This window comes from Dipodomys ordii, unplaced genomic scaffold (assembly GCF_000151885.1).
Source record: "Dipodomys ordii isolate 6190 unplaced genomic scaffold, Dord_2.0 Scaffold120, whole genome shotgun sequence".
Taxonomy (NCBI): domain Eukaryota; kingdom Metazoa; phylum Chordata; class Mammalia; order Rodentia; family Heteromyidae; genus Dipodomys; species Dipodomys ordii.
In genome coordinates this window covers 901,659-924,157 of record NW_012267336.1, presented here as the reverse complement: position 1 = coordinate 924,157, position 22,499 = coordinate 901,659, and the positions used below count along the sequence as shown (strand labels likewise).

At 41.8% G+C, this 22,499-nt stretch overlaps 1 protein-coding gene across 1 annotated transcript in view; it reads left to right on the top strand.

The window, feature by feature from the left end:
- Dnah8 (dynein, axonemal, heavy chain 8) overlaps nt 1-22,499 on the top strand; it is a 199,122-nt gene that overhangs the window by 86,838 nt on the left and 89,785 nt on the right. The window contains exons 47-62 of the mRNA XM_013029569.1: nt 950-1,111; nt 2,749-2,995; nt 3,115-3,356; nt 3,445-3,585; nt 5,459-5,696; nt 8,213-8,355; nt 8,786-8,920; nt 10,302-10,424; nt 10,983-11,196; nt 13,391-13,500; nt 14,720-14,883; nt 15,945-16,137; nt 17,658-17,780; nt 19,508-19,638; nt 21,092-21,245; nt 22,179-22,343. Of these exons, the coding sequence (XP_012885023.1) occupies nt 950-1,111; nt 2,749-2,995; nt 3,115-3,356; nt 3,445-3,585; nt 5,459-5,696; nt 8,213-8,355; nt 8,786-8,920; nt 10,302-10,424; nt 10,983-11,196; nt 13,391-13,500; nt 14,720-14,883; nt 15,945-16,137; nt 17,658-17,780; nt 19,508-19,638; nt 21,092-21,245; nt 22,179-22,343 (2,685 nt within the window). The remainder of the gene's footprint in view (nt 1-949; nt 1,112-2,748; nt 2,996-3,114; nt 3,357-3,444; nt 3,586-5,458; nt 5,697-8,212; nt 8,356-8,785; nt 8,921-10,301; nt 10,425-10,982; nt 11,197-13,390; nt 13,501-14,719; nt 14,884-15,944; nt 16,138-17,657; nt 17,781-19,507; nt 19,639-21,091; nt 21,246-22,178; nt 22,344-22,499) is intronic.

Below are 22,499 nucleotides of genomic sequence, written 5' to 3'. Positions count from 1 at the left end.
ATTTCTCTTCCGAGACGTTGACCTGGTTTCTTTGTGTTCATCTGATGAGTGAGAGGGCTGCTTGATTCGGTCCTGTGAGCACTGAGATTACAGGAACGATGGAGCTTCCAGGAGAAGGCCTCCTATTACTCTCCTATTACTCTCTACGGCCAAGTGCCCGTGTGTGGGCATGGACCATTGAGGGTTTGGGTGGCTTCAGATTTTCAGCCCAGTCCTTTTCTATTACTCATAGCATAACACAAATTGAAACCTGAAAATCTGTGTATACAAGGAACCAGGAGAACTTTTTACTCTGTATTATAAATAGCTTAATCTCAGATGTGCCTCTGATAACACCATTCATACTTTGCAAGAAACCTGCTGTTCTCGGTGGGAATTATGTGGGGGGAGGGCGTTTCACTGCTTTCCTGCTTGTCACGGTAATGACTGGATGTTGAGTTTTGTTTTGTTTTTATACTGGTACAAGGACTTGAATTCAGGGCCTGGGTGCTGCCCCTTAGTTTTTTCTCTCTCTCAAGGTTAGCACTCTATCACTTGAGCCATAGCTCCACATCCAGCTTTTGGGTGGTTAACTGGAAATAAGAGTCTCTTGAATTTGTCTTCTAGGGCTGGCTTTGAACTGTAGTGTTCAGATTTCAGCCTTCTGAGCAGCTAGGATTTTAGGAGTGAGTCACCACTGTCCACCTTACATTGCATATTTTTCAGGAGGGGCAGATCGTTCATGTAATGAGACAATGAGCTCACACTTTGGAGCAGTAGGTAGAGGCTAGATTGTAGACGGCCAAGGAAATTTGGGTGCAAAGTGGACTCAGGGTGGTAAGCACTAGAGGCCACAAGTATGAATAGGAGAGCAATAAAAGACTCTCAGACATGAAGTGATGAGTGCAGCCAAACTACCCCAGTAACGTTTGTTGACTGACTACTTGTATTTTAACCTCTGCTTGCCTAGGTGGATGAAGATGAGCCCTTGTTCCTCAGCTTAATCAACGACCTGTTTCCAGGATTACAGCTGGACAGTAATACATATGTGGAACTGCAAGCTGCTGTGGCCAACCAGGTTCAGCTAGAAGGACTGATTAACCACCCGCCCTGGAACCTCAAACTTGTACAGGTGAAAAAATTTTTTTTTTGAGATAGTAGTGGAGCTTGAACTAAGGGCCTTGTACTTTCACTTGGCTTTTTTACTCAGGCTGATGTTCTACCACTTTAGCCATAGCTCTACTTCTACTGGACATAGGAGCCTCATGGACTTTCCAGTCTAGGCTGACTTTGAACCTTTTTTTTTTTTTTTTCCAGTCATAGGGTTTGAACTCTGGGCCTGGGCGCTGTCCCTCAACTCTTCAGCTCAAGGCTAGCACCCTACCACTTGAGCCATTTTCAGTTTTCTGGTGGTTTATTGAAGAGTCTCACTGACTTTCTTGCCCGGGCTGGCTTTGAACCGTGATCCTCAGATCTCAGCCTCTTGAGTAGCTAGAATGACAGGTGTGAGCCACCAGCGCCCGGCTGGCTTTGAACCTTGATCCTCAGATCTCAGTCTTTTTGACTCTATGGGCAGTACAGCAGATAGTGTGTGTTGTTGGAGATCTCCATGTGACTGCATGATCTTGGTCTTCCTTAATGGTAGTAGTGAAGGTAAATGAGAATGTTATGTGGACACGATTGTAAGAGTACGCAGGGCAGGTGTTCATCTGAGGGCAAGTATGGGTTGGCCCTGACTCGCAGTATACAAGATCATAAGCAGGGTGGTAACCTGAATGAACCTCAAGGACATTCGTGATGTAAATGCATCAACCCAGCTGGCCTCTTGTTCTAATATGGCAGTATTGCCTGCAACAGGGGCCTTTGTTGGGCCCAGAGCCTGTAGGTTCTGAGTGTGCTGTTTTCCTGCTGTGTGTGTGTGTGTGTGTGTGTGTGTGTTTGTGTATGTGTGAGAGTAAGTGTGTTATCTCTGGTTCATATATTTCATTCTTGTGGCAGGCAGGAGGTTGTAACATACAGTATTTCCCTCCCCAGCTTCTGTGTGTTTTTGTTCCTAGTAACTAACTAAGGACTGAAGCCACTTTGTGGGTTGTCACAAAGAGCAGACAGTACCAGAGAGCTTCTTCTCCCGCTCCCAAGCCAGCCTCTCCTTGCACAAAGACGGATGGATGATGGAATAGAAGTCACGTTCCCCTTCCTGATGGACAAACTCCTCAGTGTTAACTCCCGCTGGAGAGGCTCCCATCCTTGTCCTTTTCTCCCATTCCTTCCTCCATTTCTCCTGGGAGCAGTCCATAAATAAAGCACCTGCACTCCAAGGTGTGCTTGGTGGGGGGGGGGGGCGGGGCCCACCAGTGCTGGGCTTCACTGCTATGCTTGGCGTTGCTGCTTTCTACCACCAGGGGGCGTTATCATCACACTGGATGCAGACAAAGTTTGCTTGTGGGAAACGACTTCTAGTTCAGCAAACCCAAATCACAAATAGTTGTTTGAGAAGCAGAAACTAGATCGTGAATTAATTATGTCCAAAATGTAATTCAAGTCCCCCCCCCATTTCCATGACTTTATCACTTAATGTCCTTTTTAATGTGACGCTCATTTGCTCTCCCTATCTAGTAAAACAAAGAACATTTTTTACATCCTTTAAATACTGAACAAGTTGCTTTAATAAAGAGCTTATTTCAAGCCCTTTAAATTTCAGCTAACTACTATGAATGTCAGCCAGAGACTCATCAGCTACATTTTTCAATTTATTGTTTAATTGTGCAGTTATATGAGACATCTCTGGTACGGCACGGCTTGATGACTCTTGGGCCCAGTGGTTCTGGGAAGACAGCCGTTATAACAATTCTAATGAAGGCGCTGACGGAATGTGGAAGACCCCACAGGGAAATGCGAATGAACCCCAAAGCCATTACTGCACCCCAGATGTTTGGCAGGCTGGATACCGCTACCAATGACTGGACCGATGGAATTTTTTCTACTCTGTGGAGAAAAACATTAAAGGCTAAAAAAGGTATACACAGGCTTGCCTTATCAGTCACCTTTTACCCGCGCCAGGTCATCCATCATGATCAATATCAGTATTAATTGCTTGTGGATGGAGAGTGATTTTCCTGTTTGAATATTTTGCAGGTGAAAACATTTTCCTCATTTTAGATGGTCCCGTGGATGCCATTTGGATTGAGAATTTAAACTCTGTGTTGGATGACAACAAGACCCTCACATTAGCTAATGGGGATCGCATTCCTATGGCCCCCAGTTGTAAGCTTCTGTTTGAGGTCCACAATATTGAGAACGCATCTCCAGCCACCGTGTCTCGCATGGGCATGGTCTACATCAGCAGCTCCGCTCTCAGCTGGAGGCCGATACTACAGGTAGGAACAAGAAGCTCCTAGCAGTCCTGTTCACTTTCTGCCATTTCCAACTTGCTCGATAAACAGAGATCCTCTTCCTCCACTGCAGGCATGGTTGAAGAAGCGTACTGTTCAGGAAGCCACCACATTCCTGAGTCTGTATGACAAAGCATTTGAAGATGCTTATACATACATGAAACTAAACCTCAGTCCCAAGATGCAGCTCTTAGAGTGCAACTATATTGTGCAAGTAAGAATTTGTGGGGTTTATTTTTGTTAATACAGTTTATAGAAGAAACCTTAGAACATGGTTGTTAAGCTCTGAGAGGCTTGCTTCCTATTTTAAAGAACTTGTGCTGGTTGCTGGTGGTAAACACCTTTAATTCAGCTATTAAGAAGGCTGAGATCTGAGGATCAAGACTCAGAGCCAGCCTGGGCGGGAAAATCTGTCAGACTCTTATCTCCAGTTAAGCAGCAAAAAGTCAGTTTAAGCTCTAGGAATGGCCTGTACCTGTACATGTGCGCATGCGTGCATGTGTGCGCATACGTGCGTGCACTCATACACACATATCAAAAAGCTTTTGCAGATGATCTTACTGTCTGCCATTTCTTTATCATTGTCTCTTTGGAGGGTTGTCAGGGAAGAGGGATGGACTTTCTTCCCCAATAGCAGCATTAGGAACTTGTTCCAGGGAGTGTGTACTAATAATGAGGGGAGATAAAATAAGCCAAATAAGGCTTGGTACAAAGATGAAGAAAAAAAAAGGAGCTTGTAGTAATCAGGAAATCTTGGTGCTAATCTTATCCTGTACATTTAGTATAAATCAGATAGAGAAAAAGTTTAAGCAAAAACTGAGTAGTAGTTTTCCTCTTAGTTCTATTTTCTGGATTAGCCTTTGAGAAACCCCAGAAATAGTCATAGATTGTGTGTGTGTGTGTGTGTGTGTGTGTGTGTGTGTGTGTGTGTATCTGAGAGAGAGAGTGGTTTTTTTTCATATCACAAAGAAGAAATTTTCTTTTGTTTTTATTTCCTGGAATAAATATTATGTGTGTCATCAGATGCGTATAGGCATTACAGTTTTGCATTCCTCTCCTGAGAGTCTCCTCCTTTGGTCTTATGTAAGCACAGTTTTAAGGACCCTCTTAATTCTGGTCTGTTGGTGGTCATGATCCATTCCAGTGCTTTGATTTTCAGTGTCATGGCTGGTGTATAACCCAGAGAGGCTGGGTAGGCTGGAAGTAATAAGTAAGGTCCACATCAATGACTTATTTAGTAATGATATTTTAGAAGTATAAGAGAAAATTTTATCTCAAAATAATTATATTTTCTTAGCCGGGCACCAGTGGCTCATGCCTGTAATCCTAGCTACTCAGGAGGCTGAGATCTGAGAATTGCGGTTCAAAGCCAGCCCGGGCAGGAAACTCTGTGAAACTCTTATCTCCAATAAACCACCAGAAAACCAGACGTGGCACTGTAGCTCAAGTGGTAGAGTGCTAGCCTTGAGCTGAAGAGCTGAGGGACAGCGCCCAGGTCCAGAGTTCAAGGCCCACAACTGACCAAAAAAAAAAAAAATTACATTTTCTTAAAAGATCAGGTAGTAAATATGTTAGTCTTCGCACAACCTTGCCCTACCCATTCTGTACTGCTATTATAGCATGAAAGCTGCTGGAGACAGAGACGGAAATGTCTGGATGTGAATTTCCCAATAAAACTTTATTGATCTCGCTTCTCATCCCCCCCCCCCAGCCCAGACCACAGTTTTCCAAGTTCTGAAGAATATTACAAAGAAATAAAACTTTTGATCTAGAAAGTTGGATAATCAAACAACTTTAGAGGACATCTAGACCAGGCTTTTCAACTTTAATCAGATTAGGAAAATAACACCCAGAGAGATTAGTGACTTCACAAGCTGAGAAGAAGCCAGGCCTTCAGCTTGCCAGCCCAGGATCCTTTCTGCCTAGCAGAGGTAGACTGGTCTTTTCTCCTAAATGCTGGGACTACAGGACACTAATCAAAAAATAACTTGAGTTAAGACACTATTTGTTTTCTCCTCCTGCTTTTAGTCTTGTTTTATCTGGAAAATTTTTATTTAAAAATTTCTCTTATTTAACCCATTTTTCAGTCTCTCAATCTCCTGGAAGGTTTAATTCCCTCCAAAGAAGAAGGTGGCGTCTCGTCCGTTGATCACCTCCATAAATTGTTTGTCTTTGGTCTAATGTGGAGTTTAGGAGCCCTTTTGGAACTAGATAACAGAGAAAAACTTGAACTCTTTTTACGAAATCACGGAAGCAATTTAGACTTGCCCAAAATACCTAAAGGCACAAATCAGACCATGTATGAGTTTTTTGTTACTGATTATGGTAAGTACAACAGATTATACCTTAAATGAAATAACTTTTTTAATGAGAGGAGATAGCTAATTACGAGTAAAATAATCATGTATACCATTTCAATATCAATTCAGCATGTTAATGTATGACTATAGTGCATCTTGGTCTTTGTCACCCCTTCTATCATTCTTCACCCATCTATCCCAGCTCCACACATCCAAGTAACCTGGTTCCATTTTCACATTGAGTGATACCTTTCTTGGGAGGGGGGTAAGGTGGAACTGTGGTTTACCCCAGGGTCTCTTGTTTGCTAAGGCACGACCCCTTCTTGAGCCACATGCCCAACCTTGTCAATCCTGGGAAAAAAAGGAAAAGAAAAAGAAAAAATAGCAGTGCCAAAAGTAATTACAATTTCAGACTTCAAACTTTACTACAGAGCTATAGTAACAAAAACATCTTAGTACTGGCACAAAGATAGGCCCAAAGACCAATGGGACAGTCTAAAAGTCCCAGAAATAAACTCATATACCTACAGCCTTGACAAGGGAACCATAGATATAGGTTGGGGAATAAAAAGAGAGTTTCTTCAACTAATGGTGTTGGGAATACCAGATATCTATATGCAAAAACTTCTCTCGCCCATTTGCTGAGTCCCTGCAACTCTACCCAGGAAGTTCCCGTTTATGCCAGTAAGTTCTCATGTTTCTCCTATGACTTCCTGTAGTAGTGGTAGTGTCCAGGTTTCTGGCTCACTGAGGTCTTTGATCCATTAGTACAGCATGACAGATAGGGACCCGCTTGAGTTCATTGTCTCTTCATACATCTTTTATATGTTACCTTTTTTTTTTGGCATGAATATGAATACTTTTAGAAAGACTTTATTCCTAGTCAAATATGGAAACATTTGTTTCTAGGCAAGATGGAGGTAGTAGAAACTGGGTTTAGTTACTGACAATAGAAAGCTAGGAAATTGGACAAAATGTATGGCACTGTTTTTCAGACTTTGGATAAGAGACAATGAAAATAATGGAGTGAAGTGAAATCCGGTGACTGGGTCAGGTCACTGAAGGAAGTTTCCAGAAGCAGCTCAGCGAGGGGAAACCCAAACCAAAAAGATGAGGCAGAGATAGACTTGGGGGAGAGACCAAGTGGCTAGAGCTTGTGGGACAGGGCCCATAGAGAAGTGGGCACAGAGAGGGGTTAGAGCAGCAGAAACAGACAGGCAAGCTCACAGCCACTGAAGAGGTGTCACAACTGTTAGCAACGGATAGCACAGACAAAGTATATGGAAGGGTTGAACAACCCAGCTGACCCCTTTTACCTAGTGGACCCAGTTTAGAACAGTGTACTCCAAGACAGAAGAATATACATTCTTTTCAACAGTACAGAAAATATTTACCAAAATAATCTGGGTATCTAACATTTCTCGAGAGCAGAGCTTGGGAATGCATGCTTGTAACCCCATCTGCTCTTCAGGTGGAAGAAGGAGGATGGTGAGTTCTAGACCAACCAGGGAAACATTAACAAGACTCTGCCTTAAACAATGGGGTGGGGTGGGGTGGGAGTCGTGGCATGGCCCAAGTGGTAGATGGCTTGCTCTGTAAGCAGGAGGCCTTCAGCTCAATCTGTAATATAGCCAAAACCCACCAATCAGCTACCCAAATTACCAGCAAAACAAAACCGGTGAAAACCTCCATGGCATGCTTTGTGTCTATATTACAAAAAGAATATAAAGGTTGCCATTAAGCCCCAAAGAAAGCAGAAGAAAGAAATAATAATGATTAAAACATAAATCAGTGAAAGAGAAAATAGAGTAATAGAGAAAAATATCAAGGAATCCAAAAGGCGATTCTTTGAGCATATCAATAAAATCAATAAATCTCTAGCTAGAGATTTCAAGTTAAAAAAAGATATAAATTACTTTTACCAAGAATGAAAGCAGTGGGAGGGAACAGATGGGATGAGGAGAATGATGGAAGAGGTGGATTATAATAGAGTGAATAGTGGGGGGGGGAGGCAGGTTGGGGGGGGGGGGCGGGGGGAGGGGGGGAAGGGATGGGAAGGGGAAACAAAGGAGGCTACAATGCTTGATAAGAAATATACTCATTATCTTGCCCATGTAATTGTAACCCCTCTGTACAGTATTTTCACAATAATAAAAAAAAAGAATAGAATGAAAGGGCTGGGAATATGGCTCAGTGGTAGAGTGTCTAGCATGCATGAAGCACTGGGTTGGATTCCTCAGTACCACATAAACAGAAAAAGCCAGAAGTGGCACTGTGACTGAAGTGGTAGAGTGCTATCCTTGAATAAAAGAAGCTCAGGGACAGTGCCCAGGCCCTAAGTTCAAGCCCCAGGACTGGCAAAAAAAAAAAAAAAAAAGTGAAAAAGGAGGCATTAGATAAGTAGATTTGTGAGCATGTTTTAGGCTAAGTACTTTAAATGTCTATATTGATGCAACTGATTGCTTATGCAAGTTTTACTTTTGTTGCTGACATACTTTTTGAGTGCATGTTTATTGAGATGAAATTTCACTTATTGCCTAGGTGATTGGGAGCACTGGAATAAGAAACTTCAGCCATATTATTATCCAACTGACAGTATTCCAGAATATTCATCAATTTTGGTTCCGAATGTTGACAATATTAGAACAAGTTTTCTGATGGAAACCATTGCAAAACAATTTAAAGTAAGTTTCATAGATGGATTCTTAGGTGATTATAAACCATGGAAGGAACACATCTGCTTTCACGTTCAATGACAGAAAAATTCAGCTCTAACCCCAGGGGGTCTGGAGGTAGAGTCACCAGACAGAGACACTTTGCCAGATGAACCCCCAGGTCCCAACTCATATCCTTTGAGCTGGATTTTAAAAACCTCTTCCTCCTTCTCAGGTCACGTGACTAGGTGGCCATTCATCTTCTAGCCTTACAGAGCACTGTATGCATTTACATTCAAATGTTCATCTCAACTTGGATTTACTTGGATGTAGGTATAATTCAAAAAATGCAATTTAAAAAAAGTCCTTGTGGTAGTTTGTCAGAGTAGCCAGCTTAGTCATAAGATAGTGGGTCCTAAGTGGGTTGCAATACCACTCAACACAGCCTTCGCAATTGCAGGCTGTTCTGCTCACGGGAGAGCAGGGAACTGCAAAGACTGTGATGATAAAGGCCTATCTGAAAAAATATGATCCTGAAGTCCAGCTATCCAAATCCGTCAACTTTTCATCTGCCACAGAACCAATGATGTTTCAGGTAAAAGGCATCATTTTCTGTAGTAATAAACCCTAAACATCTTAAGTGGGGTTGGAGGCCTGGCTCAACTGGTAGATCATCTGTCTACCAAATGCAAAGCCCTGAGTTTGAACTTCAGTAATGTCTAAAAAAATGACTACAGTATAATGTATATTCCACATATATATGTATACATTTCCACATATATATAAATCAAAAGAGATAGGGCCATACTGATAACCAACTAGTTAGCCTTATGGTTAAGGTTGAAGTAAAACTCAAATAGCATACTTTGGCCTAATGTTGATGTTGAAGCTGAATTTTGTTGGTGGTGGTGATGGTGGTGGTGAGGGCCTGGGCATTGTCATTGATCTCTTTTTTCGCTCAGGGTTAGTCCACTACCACTTTGAGCCACAGTGCCACTTCCAAGTTTTTGAGTGGTTAATAGGTGATAAGAGTTTTATGAAGACTTTTCTGCCTGGACTAGCTTTGAATTGTGATCCTCAGATCTCAGCTTCCTGAGTAGCTAGGCGTGAGCTAGTAGCTAGTAGCTCACAGGCGTGAGCCACTAGTGACTAGCTGTGATGCTGAATTTTTGAGTAATCTATTTTGATATAAATTAATGGTTAATATCACTTATTTAAAATATTTAAATATGTATTTCTTCTGTATGTGTGTGTGTGTGCGCGCGTGCGCATGTATGTGTTGGTACTGAGGCTTGAACTCAGAGCTTTATGTTCTCACTTGGCTTTTTTACCAAGGCTAGTGCTTTACTGCTTGAGACACACCTCTAACTTGATTTTTTGCTAGTTAATTGGAGATAAGAGTCTCACTGAGGGGCTGGGAAGGTGGCTCAGTGGCAGAGTGCTTACCTTGTATGCATGAGGCCCTGGGTTCAATTCCTCAGCACCACATAAGTAGAAAAAGCCGGAAGTGGTGCTGTGGCTCAAGTGGTAGAGTGCTAGCCTTGAGCTGAAGAGCTGAGGGACAGCACCCAGGCCCAGGATTCAGGCCCTATGACCAACAAAAAAAAAAAAAAGAAGAAGAAGAAGAAAAGAGTCTCACTGATTTGTTTTCTGAGATTAGCTTTGAATCTTGAATCTCAGATCTCAACCAGGGTTATTGATGTGAGCCCCCCAGTGCTCAGCTATAATATATGAAAGTGTTCATTGTCTTTAAAGTATCTTTTTTTTTTTTTTTTTTTTTGCTGGTCCTAGGCTCTACCACTTCCAGCTTTTTCTGTGGTTAATTGGAGATCAGATTTTTCTGCCTGGGCTGGCTTTGAACCATGACCCTCAGATCTCAGCCTCCTGAGTAGCTAGGATTACAGGTGTGAACCACTGATGCCCTGCTGAAACATATAAAATTTAATGCATAAAACAAACCCTTTCCTTTTCTCTAGAGAACAATCGAGAGCTACGTGGATAAGCGAATGGGAAGCACATATGGGCCCCCAGGAGGGAGAAAAATGACTGTCTTTATTGATGACATTAATATGCCTATTATTAATGAGTGGGGAGATCAGGTATGACTAAATTATCTCATAGATGACGCTTCATCAGTATTCTTAGCTCTGTCAGTCGCCTGGATGTTTTCAACTATACTAATTAGTTCAGTGTTTTTTTGACTTCTCTCTCATTCCCTTGTGACTCTGGCAACTTTGACTTCAGTATCTTTTTGGGTCCTTTCTTGCTTCTACTTTCCTTCAGGTCTGTCCTTGAATTCACTCCTCCATTCCCTTCCCCGTCCTCTCCCCTCCCTTCCCTTCCACTCCAGATTAATTTGGGAGTGATGTTACCATTGAACCAAGTATCTCATAATCAGTCATGTATTTGGTAGCTAGTTTTATCATTATAGGGAAGGGCGTTTCTTTGACCATCCTCTGCACACCTGTGATGGTGGTGAGAACACAGGTGGTGTAGCTTAGGTCAGATTGTCCTGAAGGTCATCATCAATGTCAATAAGCACTTCCCTGGTTATGGAGGTGAATGTTTTCTGCTCCCCTCATCGCTATTACTTTACAGAAGCTCTGGGAGAAAATGAGAGTGATACGTTACAAAAATATTGTTGTGTGAACTTGCAGATCACTAACGAGATTGTGCGGCAGATGATGGAGATGGAAGGGATGTACAGTTTAGACAAACCCGGAGACTTCACCACCATCGTGGATGTCCAGATCATCGCAGCCATGATTCACCCCGGAGGGGGTCGGAATGACATTCCGCAGCGGTTAAAGCGACAGTTCACTGTCTTCAATTGTACACTGCCATCCAATACTTCAATAGACAAGATTTTTGGTATGAATGTTCTTGGGGGCAGAAGCCATACAGAACTTGTTCTTTAAGAATTAAAAAATCTCTGTCTAAAATAGGGGTCAAGGTTGGTGACAGCAAAACCTTGAAAAAAAATAAACCCTCATGTATTTATTATCAGAAAAACTGTTTGAGTAAACTATGGCAAAGAAGCATGGTGTTACACAATATAGCTGTGAAAATAAGTGAACACAACCTCGGCAGGAAAATAGCCCCAGAGAGACTGACTGGAAACCCCAAACCAGGGAGCAAAGTGCAATTCTATTCCATTCCATTCAAGTTGAAGTTGCAAAACACCAGTGAGCTCTAAAGAAAAAGAGGGACCTTGATCAAGATGCATTATACTCATAAACTGACATCTTTGTAAAACTAAAGGTCATTAAGAAACTAGAAATAAAGCAAAGCAATTATTGCTTCTTGCCAAGTTGGTTAGTGGCTCTGGCTGGAGGGAAGAAGGCACATGAAGCAACACAGAGGGACTTCCAGTATCCTGGGCCCTGTCATGCCTTCATGATCTGTATGTGAGTGTTTACTGCTCAACACGTTCTTTGGAATGATTGATGTATTTAAGTAACTCCTCGGTGAAGACCATTTCACTAGCGCCTGGCCTGGTGCTAATCTCTACTTCCTGACCCCAGGCCCAATGGTATACACACACACACACACACACACACAGACACACACACACAGACACACACACACAGACACACACACACCACACACACACACACACACACACACACACACACTGAAGACCATTTCACTAGTGCCTGGCATGGTGCTAATCTCTACTTCCTGATCCCAGGCCCAATGGTACACACATACACACACACACACATACTTCTCCCACAGGAAGGAAGACCTCCCAAGTATAGGACTTGAGCAAGGCAGGAGGCATGATAGGCAGCTAGCAGAACCAACCAGGATGTTAGAGGGTGGTTCCATGTTTCCCCAGGGCAACTCCTGTACGGTACATCTTCAGTATGCCCTGCTTTCATAAGCCTGCTTTGCATCTCCGAGCAGATAATCATATTTATAGTCCTAGGAAAATGCCATGTTCACAGCTGAACACACAACTCAATATGTAGTCTCACTGGAGTCTTTTAGAGTAGTCTATACACCTACTTACCCAGCCTTGCCCAGGGAAATGGTATCTATCATATTGTCTCTGTGCTAGCATTCCCAGGAAGGGCTACTTGCCTATCTCAGGTCAAAGTACTGACTCACTTTGAGTCAAGCGATGTGGGTATCAACGTGTGTCTCAACCAGCAATCCATGTGACCCAGAGCGATTTCCTTTGTCCGAGCTTGGTCTTTTTCTCTGTAGGATGAGTCCAACTTGCAGGTGCTTCGGTATAGAGCCAGGCTACCTGGTTCACCCACAGGCCAGGCTACCTGGTTCACCCACAGGTGAAATCTGTGCCTATGAAACAAGGTACTGAGCTCGTGTTAAAATGGGGATGATGTTGATGATGACAGTCACCTCAAATCCTTTCTCATGGAGTGTCAGGAGAATTAAATGAGTTAAAACATGACTCATTTATTAATAAACTTGGCTAGTCACTTCCCTTCTTAGCTAATCCCTTCAGAGAAGTCTTTAACATCACATGGTTTGTTAGCTTGATATACACTTGGATAAACATATACCTTGTAATCTTTATATATATAAACTATATGTAATATATATTATATATATAATCTTTAGTTGTACAAAAGAGTTGCCCTTCAACAAAGCAGTGTCTTGATCAATGTCACCCCTTTAAACATTCTCACCCATCCCCTCCAACCCCACCCCTTTCTTCACTTTTTTTTTTTTTTTTGGTCAGTCGTGGGGCTTGAACTCTGGGCCTGGGTCCTATCCCTGAGCTCTTCAGCTCAAGGCTAGTGCTCTACCACTTGAGCCACAGTGCCACTTCCAGTTTTCTGGTGGTTATTGGAGATAAGAGTCTCACAGACTTTCCTACCTGGGCTGGCTTTGAACCGCGATCATCAGATCTCGGCCTCCTGAGTAGCTAGGATTACAGGTATGAGCCACCAGCACCCGGCTCCATTCCTCACTTTTAAAAATGTTGTAGGATATCCATTGAATTCTTGACTGCACTCTCCCCTACTGTCTTCCCTTCATCCGCCTACCCCTCTCTTCTAGTAAGCTTGTGTCTTCACGCTTGTTTGTCTTGTAGGAGTGATTGGCTGTGGATACTTTGATCCTTGTAGAAAGTTCAAGCCTCAAATATGTGATATGATTGGGAATTTGGTCTCAGTGGGCAGAGTGCTGTGGCAGTGGACAAAGGTATGGCAGAATGGTTTCTCCACGGTCACCTGTCTTTAGCCTTGCTCTCACCTTGTGGTTCAATAAGTAATAATAACATCACATTAAGTAGTGTTCGTTGGAAGAGACAAATGAGGTGCTGAGATAGATTTATATCACCTTTTCCTTCCAAGGAACAAATATTCTAACCAAATGATGCTTTTCAAATGTGTGAGATATTAGTATCAAGCAGACATGATGTCCAAGACAAGGCACAATTTTGCTGAAATGAGAACACTGTTCTTGCGCTTGAGTCTCGGGTTTGTAGCTTTGTACGTCTGTTACCCCCCTACCAAACCGTATCAGGCAAACAAATACTTACCAGCTGAGTCGATGCGTGGCCTTCCAGATCTTGGCAGCCTATGACTTGATGTAACATATGTTTCTTGGCAGTGGAGCGTGGATGTTAGTATTTGTTCTTAACAAAAGAGGCTACATTTTGGAACACAAATCAGTTCCCTAAAAAGAAACCCAGGAAACGTGTAGCTGTCAGCAGATAACTGAAGGATGTACTCAAAAGTGTAGATATGGGATTACAAGGCAGACATAATTTGCCAAAAAGTGGTGAAGGATATAAGGAACAGCCGTCTCATTCACTATGCATTTATTCAGCCAACTGCCCACATCTAGGAACTTGGAGTACTTGTGGCCTGGGAGAATTCTAGCTACAGAATTATCAGGAGAAACATTGGATATTTCCTAAAGAATGTTCTTTTTTTACTTCTTCATTATTTAGAGAATACTTGGTTAGTTTCTATAATCAAACAAGAATGTTCTTAAATAGGATGTTCTTTCAGGATTTGCATTGTGATTAACAACCACAGCAATTATTTAAGCCAAAACACTGGTCACCACTGGGTACTACTAGGTACCACTGACTACCTCTGGGAACCCCTTTTTAATTTCCCTGTCTTATAACTTTCCATCTCCATCAACAAGTCTCAGTGATCTCATCTGTAAACACTTTCCAAAGCCTTAAAAAAAAAAGTCCCCTCTTAACCATGGATCTTCCTAGGAGCAGAAATTGGCTAAATTTATGATGTGTTTTTTGTGACAAGAATATGAACTTAATTCATTTGTTCAGTTTATTTTATTGAAAATAGAATTTGTAAGATGCAAATAGTTCTTTAAAAAAAACTCAGCCCAATTCTTAGTTTTATCTGGAAACTTAATTAAGAGTATTAATTTTTTTTGTCTTTAGGTGAAGATGTTGCCGACACCTTCTAAATTTCATTATATCTTCAATCTTCGAGACCTTTCCAGAATTTGGCAAGGAATGTTAACTATAAGAGCAGACGAGTGTGACTCTCTTGCTATTCTCCTGTCACTTTTCAAACACGAGTGTAACAGAGTGATTGCAGACAGGTGTGTATTAAATGTACAACCTAAAAGTTTGTACTGCTATGTTCTGACAGCATCTACTCAGATCAGTGAAATAAGGACACTCTCTCAGATTTTTATGAGACTTAATGAGGTTTAATGGATGACATTTCCTGTCCACTAGTCACCTTAAGGACATACTCTTATCACCTGAGCACAGTGGCTTAAACCTGTAATCCCAGCTCTCTGGGACCTGGAGATCAAAGGATCTCTGTTAGATGCCAGCTGAGGCATAAAGGGAGCCTCTGCCTTAGAGTAAGCAAGGCAAAATTGTATTAGAGGTCTGGTTCAAGTAGGAGAGCACCTGTCTAGTGATCATTAGTTCAATCCCCAGTCTTTAAAAACAAAACAAAAAAAAACCCACAATAAGAAAAACCTCAAAATGCTCTGCCAGTTTACTGAAGCAATACTGTAAGAATATACATCTTTAACAATCACCCTATCATCAGAATTGACAGAACTTAGCAGTAAATTTTAGTTGTGTATGTTTTATGAAAATAGTGAACTCCATGTGTAGTTTCTGCATGGTTGAAAGCTGGTTTTTATCCCATTAAAGTTAAATCCAGTCATCTTTCTCAGCCCCAGTTTCCTCTTCTGTCATACTTGTATGACAGCATTAGTTGCGCAAAATAGCAAGGTGTGCAGCACTCCACATCATATTTCAACAGTCCTCCTCACATGAGTTCCCCCTTCTTCCCTCTTCCCTTTGTGACATTGTAAGTGCAAAGGACCCTCATGCATGGTGTTCACAAATCCCGAGAGAGGACTGACATCTGCCTGGTCTTGACCCCCATGTCTGTACTTCCATTGCCAATTTTAGGCATCACAGACTTCCCCTAGGGGATTCACATCTGTTTTCTATAAGCAGTAACTGCCTTGGATAGGGTATAACCATCTTATTCAGATGGAGAGCTTATGGTTCCCCTGCCCTGTGGTGTGGTTAGGGGCGTTGAGTGGGGCCAGAGAGGAAGGGGGAGGCTGAGCTCCTGTACAGGCAGGAGAGATGTGTTCCTTGTTTGCATTCTTATGGGTGTGTCTTCCTTCAGATTTATAACTCCCGAAGACGAGTACTGGTTTAACACACAACTTGTCCGTGCAATTGAAGAGACCGTTGGCTCGGAGGTAGTGTCATACATTCACCCGGAACCGTATTTTGTGGATTTTCTCCGTGACATGCCTGAACCAACTGGCGAGGAACCTGAAGACTCTCTATTCGAAGTGCCCAAAGTCTATGAATTGGTATTTATCTTCAGCTCTTATAAGAGTTTTCCAGGTCACCCAGCTCCCTGGCCATTTTGCTCTATACTTGAGTCCCATAGAGTTGCTATGCCTTCTAAATTGCTTCTGCGTTGTAATTCATAGCCATCACTCACCAAGTCAGTAAGTCCCTTCAAGGAGATGCAGAAACAATCCTATTAAGTCATATACAAAACATATATGTCACCCTACTGTCACCTCTTTACTTATAGAATTACTTTGAAAGTTCCAAGCTAAATGCACCGCAATGACAAAAATAGGTATTACTAATCAGATAAGGAACCCATCCAAAAAATGTTTCGGTAGGGAATATGATTACCTAATTATATAATCCAAGAGAATTTTACATCTGTTTTAACTAATAAGAATTTCAATAAGATAAGCAAGGATTTTATAAATATGAAACACAGTAATTCTCCTCCCTAAAAGGAGCTGGCAAATTAGACCACAGGTCAGACCTTCTGGTGCCTGTTTGGAAGGAGCTTCTTACTTTTTTTTTTTTTTTGTCGCTCGTGGGGCCTGAACTCTGACCATCCCTGACCAACAAACAAAAGATTGAAAGGAGAATATAGAACTATTGCTTTCATCAGCAACAATATGTAGAACTTAGCAGGATAAAACTTCTTTTGAAATGAGAGCATAGAAGTTTTCCTAAATGAATATATTGGCTTAATGGAATTAATATCTAGGTTGGAAGCAAGATTCCAAAGGCCTCTTTAAAAAAAAATCACAAGATTACATAACAAAGTAATTTAAGTGCATGGACAGCTAACAAACAGAAAGGAACAAATAGCAAAACAAAGTGGGGGGATTTGACTACATACACAATGTAAAACTTGTGAATGTTAAAGCCATAAACAATTAAAAAGCAGACCCAAACTAAGAAAATTACTTGTCACATTTCACCATTAATTGCATGACAGGAATCGGTGCTGGGCCTCTTGAAGGGAAAGATCAAACATGATGTCTCACTGGAAATCCATTTATGTTATTAAGTTTCCAGGCTCTAAAAAATGGAAATAACTAAAAGTAGACTAATGCCTATAAACACCCATAAAGTTTACAAAATCTTTCTCTATAGAACTGGGGTTAGAATTCAGAGCTTCGTGCTGGTTAGACATATGGTTCAGCCCTTTTTACTTTAGTTTTTGGATATTGTCCTGAGCTTTTGCCCTGGACTGGCCTTGACCTCAGTCTCCTCCCTCTACTATTCCACATCTGAGATTACAGCTAGGTACCACTCTGCCCCACTTTTTTGTTGAGGTAGGTTTTTGCTAACTTATTGCAAGGTAGCCTTGAACCAAGATCTTTCCAGTCTCTACCTCTTGAGTAGCTAGGATTACAGGCATGAACCACAGAGCTTTGGGTTTTTTTGGTGGTTTGGTTTGTTTGTTTTCTTTTCTTTTCTTTTTAGCAAGAGTTTCTTTTGAGAGTCTTTACAACTGTGGCTTAAAATTTGGGGATATTAAATATTATCTCTCTGTGTCTCTCTTTCTCTACAGATACCATCATATGAATTTCTGGCTGAAAAACTGCAATTCTACCAAAAGCAGTTCAATGAAATCATTCGAGGAACTACTCTTGATCTGGTGTTTTTTAAAGATGCAATGACTCATCTTGTTAAGGTTCTAATTTACAATTTCCTGATACAAATATATGTATCCAAGCTTAGTAAATTTCACAGACAAACCTGTGGTGAAAGAATAAATATGTCCCTCCAGATAACACTGGAGTGAATGTTCTAGGTTAGGTCTTGGTCAGAAAACAAAGACTTCCTTAGAAACTCCATATCTGCATCCATGCATTGTGGCAAATGCTTTTCCACAGCAAATTGATGGTTTCTGTGTGCAGAGCTTTTGGCCGTGCCAAGTCAAAGAGCTTTACCTTTCTCATAAGGAAGCCAGAGGACCGGTAAAGGATCCCCTCTCAGAATTACACTGTTGATGTCCCTTGAATCTTGCTCCCCAAGGAGGAAAAAGATGATGCTTCCCAAAAGCCCATTGAGCGGCTTGTATGAAGAAACACGCTGGTGGGGGCGGAGGGCTGGTCTGGTGTTCAGGCCTGATGATCCAGCAGAGTCTAATTGGTCCCAAATGGGTCCCTGGTTTGATTGAAACTTGAAGAGTTACAGAAAGCAGTTTATTAACTTAGGGGATTGGTTGATTGAAAAGGACTTCCTGAAACTGATTGCATGGACTAGGCAAGTTCATAAAGAGGAATTAGCCTGAGAGGATGAAATTCCAGATAGCTAAGGTTCCTACCTTTAGCATTCAACAAGTAATTCAACCAGTCCTGCATGGCTACATCATGAGGAGCCTGAGACGCTGGATTTAGGTGCAAAACCACACAAGTGATGAATATACTTGATTAAAAAAAAGAAAAGAAAAACTAGAATTAACACTGGGCACTGGTGGCTCATGCCTGTAATCCTAGTTTCTCAGGAGGATAGACCTAAGGATTGTGGTTTGAAGCCAGCCTGGGCAGGGAAGTCTGTGATATGTAAAAGAGAGATTTTTAGCATTGCCTGCAGTTGTCCTGAATAAGATTTGAACCTCCATTCAAGCCTTCTCCTTACCAAGCTAATCAACCATAGAAAAGCAACACAAGGCTGAAGGCCACCTATCTATAAGTCTTCTGTGCATCCATTTACCCAGAATTTTGGCATTTTTTTAGAGCTGTGACAGAGGCAGTATTTGTTGCAGATAGGTGCCTACATGAGTCCATGTTGGCTAATAATTCCACTCCTCCTTGCATCTCCTACAGCTTGAGAAGAGGGGCTTCATCAGCAAGTCTAATAAGAATTAAATCACACACACACACACACACACACACACACACACACAGCAGGAGTACACACCGGAGCTGGGTACCCATGCCTCATGCCTATAAACCTAGTAACTCAGGAAGCTGAAATCTGAGGATCGGGCTTGAAGCCAGCCCAGGCAGGAAAGTCTGTGAGACTCTCATCTCTAACTAACCACCCAAAATCCAGAAGTGGAGCTATAGTTCAAATAGTAGAGTGCTAACCCTGAGCGAAAAAGCTAAGGGAGTTAACAAACGGAGTTCAAGCCCCAGTACTGGCACATGTACACAAAAAAGAATACTCACAGGAGAGAATAGGTCATTTGTTCTGTTTTTCATGACATAAGTGTACATGGATAAAGAAGGAATTTGAGTAGAGTAAATGAACATGAGGCTATTCTTTAAAAAAAAAAAAAGATTAACTGTGACAAGGAAAAAGTCAAATGTAACCTAGTAATAGATGGTCAAGCCTTGGATGCCTTTAGTGCAAAAAAAAAAAGTGACAATTTGCATCCTCCTTTCTAATAGTCACATGTTAATTTCAAAACAGATTTCCCGAATCATTCGAACCTCCTGTGGAAATGCGTTGCTGGTGGGCGTTGGTGGTTCAGGAAAACAGAGCCTTTCAAGACTGGCTTCTTTCATTGCTGGATATCAGATATTTCAAATAACATTAACCAGGTAGAACAAAAGGAAACATGATCATATGTTTTTCTATAGTTAATTTCTTTTGAATTTGTACTTAAGTTGTACTCTTGTGTACTTATTTTTAAGAAAGCAACCATTTGGTTTTTTAGTATATTTTTAATTTAAGAATTATCATATATATTTTCATTTAAGAACTATATATTTTATTTGAGATATATCAAGTATGTCACATCTATCTTATCTCTCTCTCTCTCTCTCTCTCTCTCTCTCTCTATATATATATATATATATATATATATATATATATGAATGTGAGCCATGCTGTTCCTACAGGGTCACATTAAGACTTTTATTATAGCATGGCCAGAGGCAGGCTCACGGTTCTAGTTGAAGGCCACGTATAAAACAAGTTATTTATTCATTTAAATGCTCTATCACTTTTAATGCCTACAGCAAGCTTCACAGCTAGGATGAGGGCATGATGGTTGAGAAGTGTGAGGGAACTTTTCTAAAGCTGCCAAGGAGCCACTTGAACCCAGGTCTTTTAAGTGCTGTTAGACCCCGTGGTTTACACGAAGCTCAACATGCCTTGTTCAGTGGCGCCTTCGTCAGCTGGGCCTCCTTCACAGTGGGCCTCCCCCCAGCTCACCCATGAGCACTTTTATACAGCACTCCAGAAAAAGTCTGCTTTGTTTTTATTTTTATCTTATTTTATTGTAAAGATGCTGAACAGAGCAGTTACAGTTACATGAGTTAAGGAAATGAGTACATTTCTTGTCAAACATCATTATCCACTTGTTTGTTTTCCCCCCACTATCCCTTCCTTCCCTACTCCTTATCCTCCCCCTCCAAATTGTAAAATTCATTTCTGACGTAGTTTCTCACAGCTGGTAGCTGATACCTAGCAGGACACAGAGTAAACCGAAAAACAAAGGCCAGGATCTTTTCGTGATCTGTAAGCACCTTATGACAGTATTTCTGTCATCTGTATGCCAGAAATTGTATCTACTTCTGTAGGCTTTCTCTAGAATTAAACATGTAGCCATGTAAGCAACTACTCTGTATAATCTATCACTGATTTTATCCAGTTAGATGCATCCAAACTGGAGATTTGTTTTAGGGATCTGACACACATTCACTTGAACAAAGTCTGTTGCTGGCAGGTGGCAGGGTGGAAAGTTCATTTCCTGTCCCCACAACTCTTCCCGGGTCACTTCCGGTCAAGTTTGCACCTCACAATTCCCAAGACAGATACAGCACACTTACTTTGGAGGGGAGCACATAGCGCTCTAGTTTTAATCCCCAGGTTTCTGATGGCTCTTATTCCTTAATACTCAACAAAGTTGGTGCAGACCATGCTCTAATTGCATGACTTATGACTGTGTTTTGAAATAAATGACTATACATATGTAATTACATTTTGTAAGCACTTCATTCCAATTGAGCTCATGAACAATTCAGAATCCCCTCCCACGTCTCCCTCTAGGTCTTACAACGTGAATAATCTCATCGATGACTTAAAATTTCTGTATAGAGTTGCGGGCGGCGAGGGAAAGGGCATTACCTTTATCTTCACTGACAACGAGATCAAAGATGAGGCATTTCTAGAGTACCTGAACAACCTGCTGTCCTCGGGGGAGGTAGGTCTCCCAAGGGGAAATACCTGTCTTGCATTTCTTTTGGAAACACAGAAACCCTGAGTTTCTGTTAAGGAAGTCTGTGTGGGATCCAGCATCCAATGATCTCATTCAGAACTGGTTACTCCCTGCCTAGCCACACCCACCATAATTGCAGACCCAGGGAAGAAAAGTAGGATTCCTGGTAGAACATAGTGCTTGTGGGGGCAGCTGAACAACCTTTGCGATGAGTAAAGGGAGAGTTGTTTCTGAAGCCCTTTCCCCAGACGCCGGCCAAGCACCAACTTCCCAAACTCAGCCTTCTCAAGATTAGGCTTGTGCTTATCTTTGCCCCATCCAGGGGTGCCAGAGATGCATAATGGTGCACAAATGTGCTACAGGCTAAGCTGCATTCTGGCACCAGAGTTGACAAAACTTACTATCATATCAGTTACCAGATACTTAAAAAAACAAGACTTGATGAAAGTCTTAAAGAAGATTGTGTGTGTGTGTGTGTGTGTGTGTGTGTGTGTGTGTGTGTATGAGAGAGAGAGACAGAGAGAAAGAGCTACTTAAACATTAGGAAACATGATTTGCTGCTCAATAAAACATGGCACTCTTGTGGGGTGCTGGTTACTCATACCTGTAATCTTAGCTACTCAGGAGGCCAAGATCTGAGGATCACAGTTTGAGGCTAGTCCGGGCAGGAAAGTCCATGAGACTTCTTTCCACAATGAACCACAAAAAAAAAAGCCAAAAGTAGAGCTGTGGCTCAAGCCGCAGAGCACCACCCTTGAGTGGAAAACAGCTAATGGACACCATTCAGTCCAGAGTCCAAGCTCTAGTACTGGCGCTCGTATGTGTGTGTGGGGAGAAATGGGAAGACTACACTTTTGGCTATAGTTGGCTGTGGGGAACTGTTCACTCTCAAGACATTTTTTTGTCTGTTGCTTAAAGATCTCCAGTTTGTTTGCACGAGACGAGCTAGATGAGATCACCCAAGGTCTGATATCTGTGATGAAAAAGGAGTTGCCTCGCCATCCTCCTACCTTCGATAACCTGTACGAATACTTCATTTCCAGGTCCAGGAGGAACCTGCACGTGGTTCTCTGCTTCTCCCCTGTGAGTCTTTGTTGTTTTGAGCATGGTAGGAGGAATTACTTATGGAAACAGGTTTATATGGGTTACTTCCTCCCGTAAGATGTTTGCCAAGAAATGAATCTTTGTCCGGTGGAATTAAAATTAATGAATACGGGCTGGGAAGGTGGCCCAATGGTA